This window comes from Echinops telfairi, unplaced genomic scaffold (assembly GCF_000313985.2).
Source record: "Echinops telfairi isolate 266 unplaced genomic scaffold, ASM31398v2 ScPeMD7_7400;HRSCAF=8409, whole genome shotgun sequence".
In the NCBI taxonomy this organism is placed as follows: domain Eukaryota; kingdom Metazoa; phylum Chordata; class Mammalia; order Afrosoricida; family Tenrecidae; genus Echinops; species Echinops telfairi.
In genome coordinates this window covers 49488360-49511316 of record NW_022111300.1, presented here as the reverse complement: position 1 = coordinate 49511316, position 22957 = coordinate 49488360, and the positions used below count along the sequence as shown (strand labels likewise).

General features: G+C 43.2%; 1 protein-coding gene across 1 annotated transcript; it reads right to left on the bottom strand.

Annotated features, from left to right (window-relative positions):
* Nucleotides 1-852: 852 nt before the first annotated feature.
* On the bottom strand, nt 853-21743 carry LOC101663076 (serpin B6). Its single transcript, XM_004703035.4, has 7 exons — nt 21715-21743; nt 19594-19768; nt 15911-16060; nt 15554-15671; nt 11542-11684; nt 9846-10001; nt 853-1404 (listed from the first exon to the last, which is right to left on the bottom strand). Exons 2-7 carry the CDS (start codon nt 19756-19758, stop codon nt 1000-1002), a joined length of 1137 nt encoding a protein of 378 aa, XP_004703092.1. The 5' UTR covers nt 19759-19768; nt 21715-21743; the 3' UTR covers nt 853-999.
* Between the last annotated feature and the right edge of the window lie 1214 nt (nt 21744-22957).

The window sequence follows — 22957 nt, the reverse complement described above, 5'->3', positions numbered from 1 at the left end:
TGACAGCAAGAGCTCCATCAGCTAAGCTCCAGGCCCCGCTCCTATGGGCTCTAAGAGGGTCAGTGGGAGAAGTGTTTCAGGCAGCCCCTAGAGGGCAGCATGGCTGGTTCTCTTCAAACTGACTTGTGAACTTGTTCCTGGGACACTGAACATGGCAACCCAAGTTTGAGCACGATGCACAAGAAGGTAAAGCAGCCATCACTGTCATTGTCTTCTATTAATGTCTGAAATACGAAAGTCATCAGGCAGTTACTCGTCATGTCTGAAGCTACTTGACTTGGAAGTAGTTACTTCACTTGTTACCAATGTTAACATTTGAGGAAAACTGGAATACGTGTGTATTTGCACACGTAGGTTATTCACAAATCTCTTTGCATGCCAGTCCCAATAAAATAATATACACGTCAGAGAAAAAGACTGAGAACTCAGTCTGAGTTACCTCCTCTTCCTGCCTCTTGGAAGTTTCTGAAGGGCTCAAAGAAAGTCCTAGAACAGAGTTAAGCACAGCTAGCTCTTCATTCACTCTGTACCCTCCCAATAACAGTGGGACATAATCATAATACCATGGAGTCTGGAGGAAAAGCATATTTATATCTGTGAGCCTGGAGAAGAGAAACACAGTGTCCTGCTGGGACAGAGAGGGGCTCTCTTCACAAAGGCAGACATGGGACAGGCCTGTGACAGCTGAAATCCCTTCACTGGTTGAGGAATTCATAGGACACATGACTGCAAGCCAAAGGGTTACAGTGACTCTGTGCAATCTCTGCCAAAGAGACCAAAGCAATCAGAAAATGTCAATTGCAGAGCCGAGAAAAAGATTACCATGCAAATACACACACACAGTTCTGACCATGAGATTCAAAATCCAGCCTTTAATGTCTGAAATGTGCCCTCTCAACTAACAAGGTCATCTGGAGTTCTAGGCACAGTAGGAAGTAGTCGAAAAGAAGGTTTATCGGGGAAAGGAGAAGGACACGCTACATGTAGTGAGGTCATCCCCTACGGAGAGGAGAACCGTCCACAGAAGAGGATGCAGTTGGTCTTGGTGTGCCGGATGAAGAACAGGAAGGGGCGGTCGGCACAGAACCTCGGGGTTCTTTGTGCACAGCGCAGTTGAATCACAGCAGCCGTGGCTGCGGCTGCCTCTGTGCCCTCCTCATTGACCTCCACAAACGCCTTGTGTGTCACCTTGGAGACAAACAATCCTTTCTTTTGCGACATTCCAGAAAAGTCTGCCCTGCTCCTGTCAAAGGCATTGACCATGCCCAACGTGGGGAGGAGCTTCTCCAGGTCATAACTTTCGTCCAGTTCAAATGTAGGAAGGAAAACTCCCACCTTTCTTTCCCCCACTGTGTCAGCTCTGGTCCACTCCTGGAATCTCTCATACGTCAGCTGGTTTTCCACCTAGAAGAGAGTGGGGATTTTAAGAATGAGAGCACACTTACTGAGTAGAACATTCGACTGTCATATCAATGCTCTCCATCAGCATTGTGCAATATGGCGGCCACAAGCCAAAAGTGCCATCCGGGCTGGAAAGCTGAGTGTGCACATGCAGATTTGCATTGTTAATTGGATTTAATTCATTTAAATATTAGATTTTTTAGGAACAAAATGTGGTATGCCCAGTATATACAATGGAGTTTATTTATTTTTAATAAGCAGGAGACAGATATTGATCACAAGGAATGAGAGAGTGGAGCAACATGGGTAAGGGGGAAAGCCCCACGCTGAGCAAGAAAAGGCAGCCCATAGGACCACACAGTGCAGATCTGACTCACATGGATAAAAGCTCAGAATTGAGTGTATTTGAGGTTGTTTAGATTGGGATGATGGGGGCAGACAGGAGGGACGTGACACGAGGTAGAGAAACAAGGCTTCTTGTGAATACGACAAAATAGTCTAAAACTCACTACTGATATTCACCACAGTGAATATACTGAGAACCACTGAACCACATGTATAAATAAAAGAACTATATTTTATGTAAATAATATCACGCTAAAATTGTTTTTAAAACATAGCTATTTGAGACTAGAGGCTATGTAGATGGGCATCTGAGACCCGGAAAATACAGGAATGAGAAACCCTCCATCCAGATGATGCTATTGCTTTGGTAGCCTTGATTTCTGAAGTCCAGCCACTGAGTTAAAGCTGTCCTCTCAGGGAGAAACAAGCTCAGAGTCCCTCAGGGAGAGGACGGCTGCACATACATCAATGCTGTGCTTCATTTCATGTGCAATATCCGCTTTCACTGCCACCCAGCTGAAATCTCTATTCAAGATTCACAGTACACGTGGATAGCAGGCAAGGATGTCCTACCATATCATAATGACAGAGGAGATGTGCATAAATATATAGCATTAACAGTTATCTTTCCTTCCTTGCACAGCATAGTACCTGACACTTGGCAGTCTTTTAAGGATTTACCAAAACAAATCATTGATTATCTGATAATCATGGTGATGATAAGATACAATTAGCAGGTAGAGACCTTCAGAATAGGTTTCCTGTAGCGGTAGGTGGCTGGGGAGAGGAGAAGATGGGAGAAGGGACAGGAGAAAGTTCTCCTCCAGCATTTCAGTGGTGGCAAGAGAGCTTCTAGTCTGGATGCCTCAGGGAAGAAGAGAAAGGGGAAACTCGGCAAATTTAAGAAATTTTAAGCATGAAGGTGTGTGTGAAACAGAAAGATTTCTCTCAACTCATCTCCCCCAATTATGTTAGACTTAGGACACTGCTTCCAACTAATGGTAAATGATTGTCAAGTTATCTCCCTGAAGGCAATCAGTTGCCAGACTACTATCTGGTCCCACCACAATAGGGGCCCACTCCCTGTTGTTAGGGACAATGGGCTACATCTCCCTAAAGGCTTGCGTCCATTAGTCTGGTCCCTGTAGGTGGGGTTTACACCCTACTGATAATCGTTTCTATGGAAATCCAGAGAATAGGTCAATCCTGATCAGTGACACCCAAAGTTAGGCTGCCATCCTGAATCTAGGTTCTTCCCTTCTTGTCGCATGTATACCCCCCAACCCTCCTCTTCCTATTACATGTATATCCCTAGACTGTTCCCCTCTCATTGTCGTATAACCTATAGTGCAACCCCTTCCTGTGACGTATGTCTTTACCTGTAATTAGTGGGCTTGCACTCCCCCCAAAGATATCTAAGCCTGGGTTAGCAATAAAGATCCGCCTTGGCCTTGGCTCTTCCCTTCCTCTCCCCAAGTCCTCACTCCCCTGTTCCCTTTCCCCTTGTCCTCCTTCCCCTCCTCCTCTCTCCACGTAGACCACCAAGCGGGGCTGAGGTGAGCATGCTACCATGAAATGCTGTAATTTCATGCTACCATGGAATTATTTCAATCTCTCTTTTATTTCTCATGCTCTCTATTACTTTACTATAATCTTTATATATATTAACTGTAAAATTGCACCTATTGAACCTGCAATTAGTTATGGGGAGACTGACCTTTCCCCCACAAATAGTGCCCAATGCGTGACAGTAAGAAAAAAAACTCTTTGGAGTTATACCCCATGTAACAATTGTACAGCCCCACTTGAATGTATAGAGTGAATCAGAAAATTGTGTGACGTGCGGATCCAGTGTGGGGATTTTCAGATAAGTAGTGGAAATAGTCAATGAGCATTTTAAAGAGGATAATGGGGCAAGGTAAATGTAAACCTGAAGCTTATGGTACTATGCTCATCCACTTAATGAAAAGACAGGGTATAAAAGTAACAAAGAAAAATATGTAATATTTTCTAAAAGTAGTAAAAAGCTAATACCCATGGTTCCCAGAGGAAGGAACTTTTGATCTAGAGACCTGAGAGGAAGTCATTGTAAACTTAAAAAAGCACACAGAGATGGGGAGAGTATCCCTGTGGAGACATGCTCTCTGTTGGTTCAAGTTAAGATGGTCTTAGTACCTTTTCAGGAGGAAGAGAATGAGGATTATCAGTCTAGTAAGAAGTCTTGTGTCTATTCAAATCTAGAAAAGCAAGCTAAAGTGTCTGTAAATGAGCATGATTTGGGTGAGGAAACTTTAGGAAACCTGAAAAAGCAGGGATTGGTTCGTTATCTAAAGTCTCTAAAGGAAACCTCATGATCAAAGCCTATATGCCCTCAGGGGACTGCAGTCTCCGAAGGTTTAAAGGTGATAAAGCACTAGAGGAAGCCAATTCCAAGACCCAAAGCAAGGCTATTAAACAATTCCAGGAAGCTCGCTTGCTTTCAAAGGTAGGGAAAGCAAAGAAACAAGACCAGCAAAGTAGTGAGAAGCATCTAAGATACCCAAACTTAAATCTGGTGAGAGGCGGGCAGAATGGGTATTGGGCAGATGAGAAGATTTTAGACAGAACTGAAAAAACTAAGCCCGAGTCAGAAGGGAACATCAGTAAAAGCATCTGCTCCCCTGCTGGAATTTAGTATAAAAAAGACAGAGGTTGTAAAACAATTGACCAAGCCAGTGCTGGAAGTAGAGAGATTAGCTCCAAAGAAATGCAAACTAGGAAAGGTAACACAAAAGATGAAGTTCTGGAAGTGGAGCTTCAAGATATACCAGTAGAGAAGACCAGCTCAGAAAATAGAAGCAAAGAGGCAAAGTATAGGAAAGCATCTTTACTTTCAAGGGTAGAAAGAGGGATTGCAGAAGGAGATTTCGAATTTAGAATGTCTTATCCTGTTAGAGTTGTTAGCAGAGAGCCTTGCAGGAAATACCAACAAGGAATTCATTGTGCCTTAACTTATAAGTTGCTAAAAGATCTCAAGCAGGCAGTCAATGATTATGGCCCAGACTCACGTTATGCAATTAGCATGATAAGGGTTTTAGCAGAGTCTGAGAGCTGGACCCCTAATGACTGGACAGTCCAGGCGAAAATTTGTCTTTACCCTTCAGAATTTTTACAATATCCTATTAGGTGGGATTTTACAGCCCATTCACAAGCTCAGAAAAATGCTGAGGATGGGATAGATATAGGAATTCATCAATTGTTAGGGGATGAGAATTATATCACAATTGAGTCACAACTACAGTTTACTGAACAGACAATACTACAGATATGTAAGGTTTGCCTAAGGGCCTGGGAAAAGATAATTCCATCAGAAGAGAGAAGGCCGAGTCACATGGCTGAAAGACAGCAGAATGACGAATCCTATGCTGACTTTGTGTCCCTATTGGAAAATTCCATTTCCAAATGTGTAAAAAATGTCCAGGCAGTAAGAGATCTACCGCATAAGCAGTCTTATGATTTCTCTAATAAACACTTTAAAAATACCTTGTGTCCCTAAAGGGAGCAGGGCATGCTGTTAGATTATCTTAGAATATGCAGGAATATAGAGACAGATGAATATAAGGCCAACCTCATGGCAGCTGCCTTAGCAAATTACACCAGACCTAGAAGAAAGTGCTTTAGTTGTGGAAAGACAGGTTATCTTCAAAGAGAGTGTAGGCAGCGCAGTACAATCAGCCTGGCCACAGAGAGCAAGCTGCAGCCTGCATTTGAGCATTGGCCAGGGCCATCAAGATTGGATTTAAATGAACCTGAACTTTGCCCCCGCTGTAGGAAGGAAAGGCATTGGGCGAGTCAATGTCGCTCAAGATTCAACAGTAAAGGATTGCCGTAGCAAAGCCTTCCCAACGGGAAAATGGAGGAAGGAACTTGATCCAAGTCCCACCTAACAGAGCTCAGAAGGCAAAGACTCTGTCTAACCCAGCAAAAGAATCTTTGAATAGCAGAAATAGCAGGTATCACCCAATCTCACAGCAGGAGAACAGACCTGGCCAAAGAGGCAAAAGCCCAGCCTCTGTTCTCACTGCATTAAGTTTGACTAATCAAGAAAAGGCTCAGAAGCCCTTGTGGCAACCTGTTGGTTCCAAAAAGCAGGAGCCTCTTATTGAAAGAATAATGCAGTTTTTATCAGGAAGATTTAACCTAAGTACTCAGGGAATTAAAATTGATACTGGAGTTAATCAGAGTTGTGAGGAAAAGCCAAAATCTGTGATTAAATCAGAAATTATTAAGAGGGGTATTTGGGGCCCACTACCCAAAAGAATTATAGGATATTTACTAGGAAAGTCCAACCTAAATTCTCAAGATGTTGTTGGAATTATTGATCAGGATGATGAAGAAGAAGTTAAGGCAGTGCTGAAATCTGATATACCATGACTTGTAAAGAAGAAAGATTGCTTAAGCCAATTTTTGTTTCCTTGAATTTCTAGAGTAAAAATTTATACTTATCAGGAAAGAGTACTTGAGAAGTTTGACCACCCTTTAAATCAAGGGGTCTTCTGGAATGCTAGGGAAACAACAGCGCCCCAACATGGAATTAGGAATTGAAGGAAAGGGCTTCTTTAAACTCTGGATTTGGGGTTTTTTCCTTAGAGCATTCACAAAGGGCCTAAGACTTGCCCATTAACTTCCTCCAAATCTAGCACAGAAGGAATGAGAAAAGTTAATCAGATCAGAATATTGCGAGATTGCAAAATCATAGAGTGTAAGAAGTCTGAAGGGCAAAGTGACTTAATTGAGCCTGTAACCTTATTGGTAAACTTAGAGAAAAATTGTCTGTTTGGTAAGTTACTTCAAGAAGAGCTAAACAAATGTATTAAGAATGTTTAAAGGCTTTCAAATCATCCCGTTTAGTAAGAAGTTCTCACAATTATTAGCTCTCTAAATTCTCTGAGAGCTGAGAGCCGGTATTTGCATAGCAATGAACTTTATCTAAGTAGGTATAGTGGTTCAAAGCTTAGAAAGTTAACTGAGATTTCTAGCAATGCTTTGAAATCTGAATTGTTAAAACAGAAGGAGGAGAAGAGTAATCTTATGTATGACAAATTTCATTTGGTCATTTTAACCAAAAAAAATTTTCTCCTTACTGAAAGCTTGTAACAAAATTAGGGCAGATAAACACACTTTCACTTCTACAGAGAAAGCTGATCCTAAGGAGTCCTAAGAAGATGGAAATCTCGTTTGGGATTTGTCACCTGGAGAAAGGGCTATGCATTTATGTTGTTGTAGAAAAGAGCTGATGGACTCCCCTTAGAAGGACGCAATCACATTTGGAGAAAGATGAAGGACACGAGCGAACCGCAAAAGCTGAATCATAATTCTTTTTCCAGATTGCTGACACTCCAAAGAGAGGGGCTATTTGTTTATATTTTCACAGGCAAAGGAGATAGGTGGATTTCTCTTCAGCCAGCCAGGCCCAGAAGAAAGGAGGGAAACTGATGTGTGACCTGACACTGTCCTGCTACTGAGTTTATCTAAAACATCAAGAAGACCTCGCAGATTCCTAAGAATGGCAATCTCTGACTACTGAGCTATTTCTTCCATTGCTGATGCTGTCTAAGGGACACTCTGGGACTCTATCATAACTGAACATTTTATAAAATAGTGACTGGACTATTATTTCAGACTGTTGTTTTGCTGAAAGATCAAGATTTTTGACTTCTCAATTAATGCTATAATGTGATTGGAATGTAACTGATTTTTTTATAACTCCTTACCCATATAATAAGACATTGTACGATTGGGATTTGATTAGGATACATTTACAAGGGCTTAAGGGAAACATTTCATTAGATGTTGATCAGCTAAAAAAGGATGTTTTCTATACACTCCTGGCTCTTATATGATTAAACAATTGGTGAATGGCATGGAAGCATTGGATCTTTGAGCTTGGATTAAAAGTATTTCACATAACTTAAGTTCTAGTCTGACTGTTTTACCTATAATCATAATTTTGATGCTCGCAGTCTCGGGTCACTTCTATAGAAAGTTAAAAGATATGAAGAGCGACCATGTTGCCTCTGTGACACTATTAAATTTTAAACTTAGTGCAGAAAGGGGAAATGTGGGATACTAGCAGAGGGAAATGAAACTGGGACTTATTTCCTTATTGGTACGGAGGGAATCTGGAAGATTAGTATTCCATGGCAGGAAGACCGCCACTCTAGTAGTTGGAGATATAGTCCAAGTACATTTTCCTGCAGTAGTCTATCATTTCCAGTTTCTCCCCTTAAGCTATGCTGCCTTGAAGTAAGCAAGTGGTTGATTCTATCTCCCTATAGAAATAGACATTCCTATTGGCTCTACTTCTCACTGCGACATCCAATCCCTCTTGTAAATTCCTCCAATAGCGGATGGGCATAGGAGGATGTTATCCCCCATGCCTGAATTCAAAATGTTTCCTATAAGCCTGAATTTTTGGCTATATTAATTGGATCATGAAGTTTTGCCTTGACAGCTTTCAATATATAGAAAATAACCATGTCGCCCATGTGGCTCTTTTGAATTTTATATATAAAACAAAAGAGGGAATTGTGGGAAACAAAAAGATTTCTCCCAAGTTGTCTCTCCCAAATGTATGTTAGACCTAGGACACTGCTTGCAACTAATGGTAAATGATTGGCAAGATACCTCCCTGAAGGCAGTCAGTTGCCAGACTACTGTCTGGTCCCACTACAAGAGGGGCCCACTCCCTGCTGTTAAGGACAATGGGCTACTTCTCCCTAAAGGCTTGTGACCATTAGTCTGGTCCCTGGAAGTAGGGTTTACACCCTACTGATAATGGTTTCTATGGAGATACAGAGAACAGGTCAAACCTGCTCAGTGACATCCAAAGTTAGGCTGCTATCCTGAATCTAGGATCCGCACTTCTTGTCACATGTATACCCCCAATGCCTCCTCTTCCTGTTGCCTGTATATCCCTAGATTGATCCCCTCATTGCTGTATAACCTATAGTACAACTCCTTCCTGTAACGTATGTCTTTACCTGAAATTAGGGGGCTTTCTTGACCTCTCAAAGGTATATAAGCCTGGGTTAGCAATAAAGATCCCCTTTTGCCTCTGGTGGGCTTCCCTTCCTCTCCCCTGTCCTCGATCCCCTGTTCCCTTTCCCCTTGTCTTTCTTCCCCTCCCCCTCCCTCCTGCCATCTGGTCTCCCATCTCCACATGGACCACCAAGTGGGGCAGAGGTGAGCATGTGACTATGAAATGTGTCTGCCTCCATTACTTCAATTTTTCTTTTATCTCTCATGCTGTCTATGACTTTATTATAATCTTTACATATCTCAACTGTACAATTGCGCCTATAGAACCCACGATTAGTGGGGGGTTTGACTTTCCCTCCAAAAATGGTGCCCAACGTGGGGCTCACACCCATGACCCTGAGATTAAGAGTCTCATGCTCTACTGACTGAGCTAACCAGGCCTATTGAACCCGCAATTAATTGTGGGGGGCTGGCCTTTCCCTCACAAAGGTATGGTGGATTTAGGGGTTGCCATTCATCCTCATGCAGTGAAGAATACTTGCAGATTGACTTTGATGTAAGTGAATCAATCAATCATGGTTTAGAAACCAAGTGGCTGAGTATCAGGTGGAAGGAAGTTGGTGTAGCAGGACCCCCATGAAAGTGGGTTGGATATGAAAAGTCTTAGCAGGAAGTATACTAAGGAAGGAGAAGTTGTGTGTTCTATCCAGCGAGACTTAGGATATGAAAATTATAATTTCAAAACTTGCCAAATGGTTCTTTATACATTAACTGCTTGTCTCTCTCCATATATCAGAAGGTAAAAAAGTAAGAAGATGAGATGCTAATTATGTTTGGCCATTGAGAAAGTGGGAATTTCAGACACTGGGATTGAGAGTCTGTTAATACACATTATGAAATGGTTGTAAGGCCATCTGTTTGGACCCTTGGTGAGGACATAAGACAGAGTGGATTTGAAGGCTGCAATCATTAGAAAGGGGACATGACTACCTCTGTCTCTTGCAGAGAACTACCAATGTTTTGATCAGAAGCTGAACCCTTAACCCCTGTTCCACCTGGGTCCCTTATCCTCCCATTACCATTTCCAAATCAGTATTTTCATCTGGAAGCATGATGATCATATGCAGCTCCTGTCCAACATAGGGAAGCACCAGAATTTGGGTGAATATTTCTTGTATGTAAATCAGTTTAAAGGTAGATTCCTGAAACATCATCTGAACAGGCTTCTCCTCGTGCTGCAAAGGAAGGTACAAACGAGAAGTTGAAACATGACAGGTGACACCTGGGGTGGCTGGACATCAATGGAGTTGGTACTCTCTAAGCCTAGAACACTCCCTTTCTGGGTTCTGAGGAACTTCCTGGGCTCCTCCTTTCTTGGTTTGTCTTCATGATCTCAACCTCTGAATACCCGGGACCCACGGCTAATTCCTTCAACTTATTTTTCTTGGAGTCTTCTCCAGTCTGAGGAATACAAATAGGATTCCCAAATGCATAGCCCTAGCTGTCCCTTCCCATGGACTCTAGCGCACACATCTCACTGCACATGTGCACTGGACATGGACACATTTCCCTGGAAGTGCATGACTTAACCCTTTTGATCCCTCACTAATCTGCTTGAGAGCTGTCATCTTTCAGATGTCTTAGCGGCTTACACTTCTGGGGCAACTACTTAATCAGCTGTCTCTGGCAAGAAAGAAGTCAAAGGCAATAGGTAAACAATTGGATGTACTATTGTTCCAATAAATCCTTTGTAGTCAGTGAATGTCTCACACAAAAATCCTGGGTAGAGAGAGTTTTGTTTTAGTTACAAAGAAAGGACCTCAAAGGAAAATTCATAACAACACATACATCCTATGGTGTACTCAGCATCCATTGTAAAGCCTGTCTAGCTTGTCTTTCTTGGCTGGAGAGACTAGAAAGGGAGATCGGATTCCACATGACTTTTAGCTACAGGAAACAGCACGAAGTGCTGTCCAACCAGGCCGAGCAGCAAGGTTTCCCACAATGCATAGGCAGGGAGAAGCTCAGAAGGAGCAGAAAGGTTTTGTCCTTTGCTCACATACTTCCTTTTTCTTCCAGGCTGCATTGTGAGTAGTGAGTCTGGTGGCTTAGTAGTTAATACTTTGGGCTGCTAACCACAAGGAGAGCCATTCAAACATATAACTGCTCCCCGCTTCAAAGACGAGGCTTTCTGTTCCCAGAAAGCTTTGCCATCTCAAAAGCCCAAAGAGGCAGTTCTCTTAGGTCGTGTGCAGGCTTGCTGTGATTCTGAAGGGCCTCAGTGGCCGTGAGTTTGAGGTTTTGTTTGGGGCTGTAGGTGTGGTGTCTCACACACCTTGCCACAGGAGGAAGAGAGCCGTGTGCCAGGAATGAAGAGCAGGTGGAGAGCACGTCTGATGCCCTCAGAGAATCACCCAGAATCACATCACCCTGGTCTCTGGCCTCCTCCAGGTAGAGGAGACCTACTCCTGTGAGCTCACACTGTGGGGTGGGAATCCCACCTCAGAAGGGCCAGGAGGCCAGGATGGGTCTCAGGCTGGAGCAATTTGTGATTCCAAGGGCAGAGGTTGATTGTAGGGAGTCAGGACAGGGCCTAGGGGTGTGCAACCCCCTGGATGAGATAGTGTAGGAGAAGGAAGAGAGAAGGTCCCCAGGCTTGGGGCCAAACTGCTGAGCTCCCTCAGGTGTGTATCAAGTCAAAGCTCCTTGTTGTAAAACCACCATGTACACAGAAACTGTTTGCAAAAATATCCTTCGTTAGTAAATGGTATTCACCTTGCTGACTTTAAAGGGTTTTTCGTGGGTATGTTCTCGTTTAAACTGCTTGGCCCAACTTCCTTTGAAGTAGATGGCATTGACGATAATCAGCTTAGTCAAGGACTCAACTGAATCTGATGAGAGCACCTCTGTGATTTTACCTGTGAAGAAGAAGGAAAGAGTACTGAGCTAAGAGTCAGGAGTCCTGCTGGCATAGTGGTTATGCTTTGGGATGTGATTCCCTAAGGCCAGCGGTTTGAAAACACCAGCCACTCCATGGAAAAAACATGAGTTTTTTTACTTCCACAAACAGATACAGTCTCAGAAACTCATAGGAGCAGTTCTACCCTGTCCTACAGGGTCACTGTGAGTCAGCATCAACTTGATGGCAGAGTTTGAGTTCGCTAAAGTAGATTTCTGATTTGCACATTAGAAATGATACTCACGTGATTCTCAACCTTTCTAATGCTGTGACCCTTTAATACCGTTCATGCTGTGGTGACCTCCTAACCATACAATTATTTTTGTTGCTACTTCATCACTGTAATTTTGCTACTTTTATGAATTGGGCAACCCCTGTGAAAAGGTCATTCGACCCCCCAAAGGGGTCGCGACCCACAGGTTGAGAACCGCTGCTTTAAGGTGATCTTTGTATCACCCACAAAGACATGCTCATTGTCTGAAGGCCTAGTGCCTGTTACTGTGATCTAATTTTCAAATCGGGCCTTTACAGATATAATCAGGGAATATGAGCTCACACTGGAGCATGGGTGGGCCTAAAACTACACAACCAGTATCCTTATAAATCAGGAAGAGACACAGGCAAACAAAAATTTCAGTCGATGGCTCTGGAAAGATGAAGGCAGAGGTTGGATTTTTGCCTGCACAAATCAAGTGCTGCAGAGGCCTCCTCTTCAAGCTTGCTGAGATCTGAAAGGGAAGAATCTGACTGAGCCCTTCAGAGTCAGAACTGCCTTGAAGACAACTTGACTTCACACTTCTAGCTTCCATCCCTGTGAGAGTACATTTTTATAGTTTTCAGTCCTCCGATTTGTGAGACTCTGTTAGACGAGCACAGAAAAAAGGGTTTCCCTGTACTCCCAAATAAACCGTGTACATTAACCTTAATAAACCCTGTACATTAACCTTAAAAGCAATGAGAGCAATTTGAAGTAGAGTGTCAGGCCCTGGCAGGAGAAATATTACAAGGTGAACCAAACACATCGCATTAAGAATAGATCTTTCCCTGGGCAGGAGGTATTTGACAGCGCAGCTGATAGAGAGCAGTGACTGGGGCCTGTGACTTGAAGAACGGCATTCTTATTTTCCTTCTTTCTTTCTTTTTAAAAATCATTTTATTGGGGGCTGGTACAACTCTTTTCACAATCCATCCATCCATCCATTGTGTCAAGCACTTTTGTACATTTGTTGCCATCATCATTCTCAAAATATTTGCTTTCTACTTGAGCCTTTGGTATAAGCTTCTCAATTTTCCCCTCCCTCCCCGTGCCCCTTCCCTCATGAACCCTTGATAATTTATAAATTATTATTATTTTTCCATGTCTTACACTGTCTGACATCTCCCTTCACTTGTTTGTTGTCTGTCCCCCAGGGAGGGGGTTATATATAGATCATTGTGATCAGTTCTCCTTTTCTCCCCAACCTTCCCCTTCCCCTCCTGGTAGTGCTACTCTCATTATTGGTCCTGAGGGGTTTATCTGGCCTGGATTCCCTGTGTTTCCAGCTCTGATCTGTACCATGTGCATGCTCTGGTCTAGCTGGATTTGTAAGGTAGAATAGGTATAATGATACTGGGTGAGAGGAAGCATGTAAGAATTAGAGGAAAGTTGTATATTTCATTGTTACTAAACTGCACCTTGACTGGCTTGTCTCCTCCCGGAGACCCTTCTGTAAGGGAATGTCCAGTTGCTTATAGATGGGCTTTGGGTCTCCACTCCGCACTCCCCCTCCTTCATAATGATATGATCTTTTGTTCTTTGATGTCTATTTCCTTTTACTTTCCTCTTGTCCCACTATCATGCTCAGCCTTCATTTGGGTTTCAGTAATTCCTCTCGGTTACATGGTCCTTGATCAAGCCTTACCAGGCCTCTTACACCCGCCTCACCACCAATTTTGGATCACTTGTTGTTCCCTTGTCCCTGGGTTCCTTCTTTCTTTTGTTTTTATTAATAAATCATTTTATGGGGGTCTCTTAAAGCTCTTTTAACAATCCATCCATACATCAGTTTTATCAAACACATTTGTACATATGTTGCCATCATCATTTTCAAAATATTTTCTTTCTGCTTGAGCCCTTTGTATCAGCTCCTCTTTTTCCCCTCCCTCACCCACCCTCCCACATTTGTGGATCCATGATAAGTTATACATTATTATTATTTTCATATCTTACACCATCTACTGTCTCCCTACTCCCATGTTTCTGTCGTGTGTCCCCAGGGGACTGGGGGTTATATGTCTATCATTGTAGTCATTTCCCCATTTCTCACCCCATCTCACCTGATGCTCCTGTTATAGCTACTCCCATTACTGTTTCTGAGGGGTTTATCTGTCATGGATTCTTATCTGTACCTGTGTACATGCTCCAGTCTGGCTGGATTTGTAAGATAGAACTGGCATCATGATGATGTGGGGGTTAGAGGGGCAGGGGGCAGGGAGGAGGAAGCATTAAAGAACTAGAGGGATGTTGTGTATACCCTTGCTGCTATACTGCACCCTGGCTTGCTCGTTGCTTGCCTGTGACCCTTCTGTTAGGGAATGTCGAAAGATAGGCTTTGGGTCTCCACTCTGACCCCCATCATTTGCATTGATATTATTGCTTGTTTTGAGTCATCTGATGCCTGATATCTGATCCTGTCAACACCTCGTGATCACATAGGCTGGTGTGCTTCTTCCATGTGGGCTTTGTTGCTTCCCTGCTTGATGGCCGCTTGTTTAACTTCAAGCCTTTAAGACTCCAGATACTATATCTTTTGATAGCTAGGCATCAGCAGCTTTCTTCACCACGTTACTTATGCACCAATTGTGTTGGGAAGGTGAGCATCACAGACTGCCAGGTGATTAGAACAAAGTGTTTTTCTGTTGATGGAGTGCTTGAGTAGAGACCCAATGCCCATCTGCTACCTTAATACTTAACACTTAAATATATGTGCATAGACCTATAGCTCTATTGTTATATATTAATATATTTACATATGTGCATGTCTACCTTTATTCCTCTGTAAATGTCTTTTGCCTCCTAGTTCTTTCCTCCATTTCTTTTTACTTTCCTGCAGTCTCACTATCCTGTTCGACCTTCATTTGGCTCTCACTAAAGAAAGGAATTCAATGGATGGTCAAAGGGGGAAATGCTGTGGCAACTGTTGAGAAGCATGGACATTAAGACCAGAGTGTGTGACCACCACCTCCCCACAGCGAGGGGGACGAATCACAGAAACTGTGGGGGAAGGGAGACAGTGGTCAGTGTAAGATATGAAAATAATAACATTTTATCATTTATCAAGGGGTCAGGAGGGTGAGGGAGGGAAAAAAGAGGAGCTGATACCCAGAACTCAATAGAAAGTAAATGTTTAGAAAATAATGATGGCAACATATGTATAAATACACTTGACACAATTGATGTATGGATTGTAACGAGAGCTGTAAGAGCCCCCAATAAAATCATATTTTAATTAAAAGAAGAAGAAGAAAAGACGGTGTGGATGTGCTGCAGAGCACAGACACAAGCCAGTCTGAATCCCCCCGAGGACTTTCCGTATTGTGCTCGTGAGAAAGAAAGGCTACATAGGAACAGAGTCAGAACAGACTGGGGATTGGGGAGAAGAGGTCCACTGAAGAGTGAAGGGCAGCCCAGAGACAGGAGAGCATGTCAGGGGTAGACAATATGTCTGAAAAAAATGTGCTTAGTGATAGAGAGAGCATAATCATTGCTGTTTACAGTAGGCAGTGTGTGAGGGAACTGCGTTCAGACTGATTATAAATTACTGGAACAGAAGGAAAATCTCTTTTCACCTTCTGTCTTCTCGGCCACCCAGGAGTTGATGTGCCCTCTGGACTTCTCTGCAGCATTAGCAAAGTCCAGCTCTTCCATGTCTGCCTGGTAGAAGGTGCGGCAGGAATCTCTGAAAGGCTAGGACAGACAGCGACATCAGTGCACACCTACAGACACAATCAACACATAGAATATTCCTTAGGAAGCCCGTTTCTCTGATGACACAGCATCTCAGCAGACAGAGGAGCTGGGTGTGGTCTGTGACTGGAGACCGGAAGTCACAGCCCGCTCTCCTCTGGGTCTCTCCCACACCGTCCCTCCCTCCCACTGCTATGCTGCTTCCAGTTCCCTAGTGAAAATCCATAGGCAAAACTTACTGAGAGGAAGTCATAAGTCTTTTCTCCAAAGAGCCTGTTGGCGGTTCTCAACAAGTACTGAGTGTCAGGCTTGTTGACTTCAGAGAGAAGCCACTGGAAGCCTTGGTGCACATCTGCACCTCCACCTCCAACTTTATCCAGTGAAAGTGCCTGCAATGAAACCGGAATAGCAATACACATCTTCAGTGTCCCTGAGTTCAAGAATTGGTACCGCCCTACACCACACTCAGCATTTTCAGCATACAGATACGTAGTACAGCTTGAATGATGAGCAGCTCATTAAAGATGAACTCTGTCTAAATGTCCTATAGTATCCTTATCTGTTACTCTTCGAAGGTTTCCCTATAATCAAATACAGTAGGAAACCAGAATCTATTGTTAGCAGTAGAAATACATTCATAAATGCTAACAGAATAACTATGGTATTCATGCTCACTATGTGGAGTACTTTGACTACAAACATGACTGCCCAGCTGCCCTCCAAAGTAACTAGGCATTAGTTCCTGACAGCAAAGGCTGTGGCCCCTTTCCCTCCTACTGGATCTAGACTGGCCTTGAGACCTGCTTTGACCAGCAGAATGCAATTGATGGGACAGTATGACATACCTAGTCCTTAAAACATATGTCAGCTTCCACACTCACACTCTTGTGATCTGGCCACCTTTATGGAAAATTCATGTGCGACTACCCCAGAAGAAATGACTCTCTATGGAGAATCTAGTCCCCACTCAATTGCCAGTCCCAAGGACCCTCGTTCTCAGAAGATCCTCTGTGAGCCTGCCAGCAAATTATTACACGGAGAGGGGCCACACAAATGACCCCAGTTGAACTCCAATCGAGCAAAAGGACTTCTCAGTCCACACACAGAACTTAAAAATAAGGTAATCATTATTATTTTAAACCACAGAGAATTTCAGGATATCTGTATTGCAGTAAGAGATGAAACAGGTAGTAATTGTACTTAAAAGTGGAGAACTGCCCTAACACATGTCTAAAACGTGTGGCGCTGTCTTAGGAACCATGTGACTGACAGAGGTTGGAAGCAAAACCAGTCTGTTTGCAGAAGAAGGTGGAATGAGAATGAAAAAATTACTAAGGAGCTGGACACATTAGGACTCAGGCCATATATTGGCATAAGAACTAAAGATGTTATTACCTTAAGTAACAGACAATTTAGAAAATCTCCTGAATGGATTCATAAGTTAAGAAAAGATGTCCAGGAGCAATGTTCCAAGAACTAATTGACTCGTTTTATCTATAAATGTTGAAGTATGACTATACACCTATAAACCTATTGGGGTCATAGTGACCCCAAAGGACAGAGTAGAACTGCCCCATGAGTTTCTAAGGCTGTAATTTGTACAGAATAAGATGGGCAGATAGAGTGACTGATGGGTTCAAACTTCTGGCATCGTGGTAAGTGGATGAAAGCTGAATGATCGGTGCCTCCGTGGGAGGGCACAGCACCCTGAAGGGTCTCTCAACGTGGGACTGAGGCGAACAGGGGTCGGAATGAACTCTATGGCACCATACAACCCAGCAACAACTGGATCGAGTATCGAGTGAGAAAAGGAGCTTACAAAGGGATCGGTCGATTATTAAGCAGGCTATGAAAGAATCATTTAGAACTCAAGATAAGCTGAGTGGAGAGTAAAAATGTTTGGTATTCCCAAACTCTGCAGCTGGTAAATCAACTAAAAGTTAAGAATGCTTTCAGGACAAAGACCAAATGCTTGGCACTGACCTCAGGGCCCAGACACCAACCTAATAGGGTCCAGGATCCAACCTAACAAGAACGGAGTCAGGACTTCAGAGACCCTCTTGGCCTGATCGGGGTGCTACAGACCTTAACCATGACTTCTCAGTTAGTTGGACTTACTGTGGCTGCTTGCAGTTTGCTGTGGTGCTGGACATGCCAGTATCTGAAATGCCAGCAGGGTCATTTGAACAAGGTGAACAGGTTTCAGCAGAACTTCCCGACTAAGAGCCGATGACAAGAAAGAAGAGGGTGGCCACTTCGGAGGGGTTCGTCACTGGACATCTAAGGCATTGCAGGGAAACACTGTCGGATAGAGTGCCTGTAGCTGAGCCCCTGAGGTCGGAAGGGATTCCAAATACCACAGGGAAACAGCTGCCGACTCGAAACACATGCCCCTCAAAGTCAAGTCAACCATAATGATGCGGATGAAGCACAGCTTTCAGAATATAACATTTCCTGATGTGGCACTTCTCAAAATGAGAAGAAAGAGATGCAAACGTGCGTTAAGAACTGGAAGATGAATGTACAAATTATGAATCTAGGAAACAGATGTGTCCAAAGTGAGGTGGCCAGTGTACAGATCGGTATTGGTGAGCTGAAATGAACTGTTATTGGCCACTCTGAATCAGACAAGCAGATGGTTTACTCTGCTAGGAGGGATAAATTCAAGAGGAATGGTATCACATCCATTGACAAAAAGATCAGTTCAAGACCTAGCTCGAAAGGGCAATTCGCTCTGTGATCGGATGATATCTATCCACATACAAAGAAACCCAATACTCTATCACTGATAATCAACTTTATGCATCGACCACTAAAACTAGTGATGAAGAAAATGAAAGATTCTTCCTACTTCTTCAGTCTGAAATTGATCAAACAATCGAAATGTGCCAATAATTACGGTGATTGGAATGAGAAAGTTGGAAACAAAGAAGAAGGGACAGTTGTTGGAAAATCTGGCCTGGTGACAGAAAGAAAGCTGGGGAACACATGATAGAGTTGTGGAAGAAGATCTTCTTTACTGAACATCGATGCGTTGGACTAAAAAGGAGTGACAGATGCTTGGGGAACAGAGGCCTCCGGGGCCCACTCTCTATGGGCAGGAAACAGGCTGAGAGTTACCTAGTAATAAACGTGAGTGATTTCTTATAGAAAAAAGAAGAAAAATCGGAGCTCTCATCACCAACAGCTCCTCAGGAGAAAGACTGGGCTTTCTACTCCCATAAATAGTTACAGACCTCCCACAGGGGGTCTCTGTGAATCACCATTGACTCCGTGGCATTGAGTTTGGTTTAGTTTTGGGAGTCAAGAACAAAGATGAAAATTAATACCAAGGAAAACAGTAAATTAGGATGACTCACGGAAATTACAAATAGTGACGGATCATGGAATGTTCTCTGTTCTCAAAGCAGAGATCAACATGTACTTGGCTGCATTTCAAAGTCACTGTGGTTGAAAAACTTCTCTATGCCTTCCACATGCCAGACCACATCCTGGCTTTTGAGAATGTCTGAGTCTATTAGAGTACTCCTCTCCCAGTCTCCTACTGTGTAATGGATGTATGTGTGCCTGGGAGTAGGACAGCTTAAACTGCTTTTCAGTCTATAAATCTTACCCTGTCCCATGAATCAGCTTTGACGTAACCCTTTGTTTACTCACAAACTCATCTATTGCCCCAATGTGATCATAAAATCAATCTTCTGATAGAGTATCTACACTTTCTCCTCAAAGATAGAATCCTGAGGAAGCCCACCATAGGATGATCTTGCCGTGAATAACAAGTTCTTTACTGACACCCCCCCCCCCCCCCCACCCCCCGCCCCAGTTCTCTGCTAAAAGCCATGTCATTGGGATTTGAAATGAAAACACCCACTCAATCAAAATAGAAGTCCATTTGCTGTTGCCTTGAAATGGCTTTAAGTACCTGGGACATCTGGGCAGCTGTGTTCCCCTTTGCCCCCATGAGGACCATGGCCAAGGCAGAGGAAATGCTCAAAGGTGAATAAAATATGTTCCCTGTATTATTTTCACCCAGCTTTTTAAAAAGCTTTAAAGCAAAGATGCCGTTGGATTCTGACAGGACGTCCATGATGTTGAACCTGAAAGAGGAAAAAACACTATTACCGAAGCCATTGAGTACATGTTGACCCACTAGTCGACACTTGTCATGAGCAAATAACCTGGCTGTCATTGCTTGATGCTGACTCATCGTAACCCCTCTGTGTCATAGAAGAACTGGGCCTCAAAAGACTTCAATGGCTAATTTATTGATTTACTAATTTTTCTAAAATAAATAGTCTCTAGGTCGACTTGGGTTAGCAGCTAGGACCACTATGGATTTACACCACCAGGGGAACACAATGAAAAATTAGGATGCTGCAAAAAACCCAAAACTTTTTAGTTTTTTCTTTCTTGACCACCCACATTTATTCTGTGTGCTGTAGTGATTACAAGCAGAGCTGCTAACTGCAAGGTCAGCAGTTTGAAACCACCAGCTGCTCTAATGGAGAAGATGGGATTTCAATTCCTGTAAAGAGTTACAGTCTCAGAAACTCACAGGAGCAATTCTACCTTGTCCTGTGGGGTTGTTACAAGTCAGCGTGGATTTATGGCAGTTTTATAAAAGGGAAAATGCAGAGGCACTAAAATCTGAGTAAGTGTTTGCGAAGACAGAGTAGGGGAGGCAGGAAACCATCACATTCACTGCTTTGAGGGTGTTCTTAGTGGCATCTCTATAGCATTCGTGGGAGGGCTTGCATCTCCCAAGAGGCTTCAAACGTTTATGAGAAAGCTCCCCTATCTGTTCATCTGTTTTCCCATGAACATTTTGAAGCCCCCACATATGATTTGATCACACAAATATATTTCAATATAGTAAAGTCACCCACAAAATAAAGCAAGAAAAGATGATTCAATATATTACACTGTTTAACAAACAACCCCATATTCACAATAACATGAAATCTTAATATGAAGGATAAATCAAACGACAAAAAAGGTTGCATGAGAGCCTTAAGCACAAGCACCGCTGACCTTCAATCATCTTAGACATTTCCACTTGTGTCCAAACCCTAACTGGAAGACGTGTTCCTAGTTTCGGTCCTCTACAGGTGGGATTGAAATGAAAATAATAATAAAACCATAAGGCCATGGATATGTGCATTATGACGCTCAATGATGGAAGAGAAAAATGTAATAAGAAGTTCATCTTAGTTATGCAAAGCTGTGACCATCATTGAAAGATTAAACAGAAATGTCAGACAACAAATGTGTCTGGTTAGTTTTTTATAGTATTTATAGTGTTCTGTCCATTCTGCAATGTCTCATGCATTATTTTTATTAAAATGAGGAGGTTACAAAATGTTCTTGAAATCAAATCTATTATTTTAATTTCACTTTTCCATGATATGTTTTATGCCTCCCTGTTCTGTGTTATGACCTTTAGCATTTTCAGTAATATTTCTTTTTAGTCCGCAGGTCCTTATAGAAAACTTAGATGAAAGCTACAGAGAGATAGTACACAACGTGACACACTCCTTCCTACCACTCACAACTTGCCGGGAAGCACCACTCACAAGGTTTTGGACCCTCTTTCTGGCGTTCCCTGCCATGTTACAAACCCCACTGTGCACAAGCCCTGTGGAGCAGTGGGAGACTTGCTCTGCCTACTTGCCTGCCTGGTACAGGGGATCAGATTAATTTTCGTCCCCTCCCCAGTGTGGGCTTTTGACTAAATAGACTTGGGAAATCCCACTGAGCCTTCTACTAGGGCACATTCTTTTTATTCTAGAACTCTGCTTTCCTTAGGGGAATATCTCCCTTTCCCCTCTGTTCTTCAGCTGCTTGGCAATCAAGCCTGGGAGTCCACCCTGCTCTGCGTGCTGTCCCTGGCACCTCCCTCTGGAGACCCTGGTCCAGATGTGGATCTGGAACTGGGATCCCCGCGGGGTAGGCTGGCACTTCCCTCCCTCCCGCTCTTCCTAGTCCAGAGGACAAAGCGAAACTGCACCCCGCGAGGGTAGCAGGACCCCAACCGCATACGTACCCCAAAGTCTGCGAAGCAGAAGCAGTAGGAACCAGGCTGGAGGGTGGAGGCATATTTGGGAGTAGATAAAGGCTCCCTCAGGAAGTCCCCAGGCAGGGCGGGGCCTTCCTAGTCAGGGAAGCAGGGCGTGAGTGGATGGAGGGGCTCTGGTTCAGACCAGCTCTCAGAGGTCCCTTAAGGCAGAGTTGGCATGTGGTTTCCTTAGGCAGTCAAACTGACTGGCATTAATCCTTTATTGCTTCTGCAGATGAGTCACAATTAGAAAAGCGTTTTCTGAAGAAGAGAGTTCACCAGTGTTTTCCAGTGTGTGGGGGTGTGTGGGGGTGTATGATGTTTTAATACTTAGATTGCTCACTGGAGTTTATCCTGGGAGTGGAGAAATAGGAATTCCATTTTAACACACCCACCCAAACCCTGCAATGGCTTCTTGCTCTGCTTGTTAAAAAGCCCATCTTCGGAGCAATGCTGTGCAAGTGCGTTAATTACAAGTGAACCCCAAAACAATCCATTAGAAGCCCAAGAGTCCACTGTGCTGTAGGACAACCCCCATGCATTCTGGTTGGAATTGATACATAGGGACTGATGGGAATAGATCTATATATATATACATTGGCGGGCCATTCTTCCATACAGACTCAAACCACCAACCTTCCCATTTAAGTAGCTAAAAAATTAACCATGTTCATGATCCAAGATTCCTTATACCTACTAGGTAGCTATAGAAAGCCTATGTGTGCTTTTGGAAGCTACATCTTATGGCACTGGACACAGTGATTTCATTTGTCTGGTTTCTACTACATTTATTGATTCGTTTCATTGTCCTAGGACATACTGATACTCTCATAGACTATGGTCTTTGAAGATGAAGCCTCCAATGTATGCACATTCTAAGGGACAACAGGCTACCCTGTCGAGCTGGTAGCCTATAGGTTAGTCATTCAAAAACACAAGCCTCTCTTCCAGAGAAGACTAGACTAGGCTTTCTACTCCCTTAAAGAATTCTGGTCTCAGAAACACACAGGGTAAGTCTCTCCTGTCCTATTGGGTCACTATGAGCTGGCAGCAACTGGATTGCAGTGATGTTTCTTTGCTTTCAAGGGGTGCTTTGCTCTTTGTGGTTTTCCTTGAATGGTTCACTCAAAGTTAAGTCATATTGAGGCAGTAGCTCCTGTTGTAAGATGCCTCCTAGATTTTATTCATTTAAAAGTAAGATCAAAATTTTCTTTTGCAATTGCTGTCAGAA

Bases quoted from the DNA above. Each gene is read 5' to 3' on its own strand.
- LOC101663076 (XM_004703035.4), bottom strand. From the start codon at position 19,758: ATGGACGTCCTGTCAGAATCCAACGGCATCTTTGCTTTAAAGCTTTTT. The intron at 15,672-15,910 runs GTAAGTTTTGCC...TGTCTGTCCTAG, and splicing joins AGACTTATGACTTCCTCTCA to CCTTTCAGAGATTCCTGCCG. The intron at 1,405-9,845 runs GTAATGGGAGGA...ACTCTCTTCTAG, and splicing joins AAAATACTGATTTGGAAATG to GTGGAAAACCAGCTGACGTA.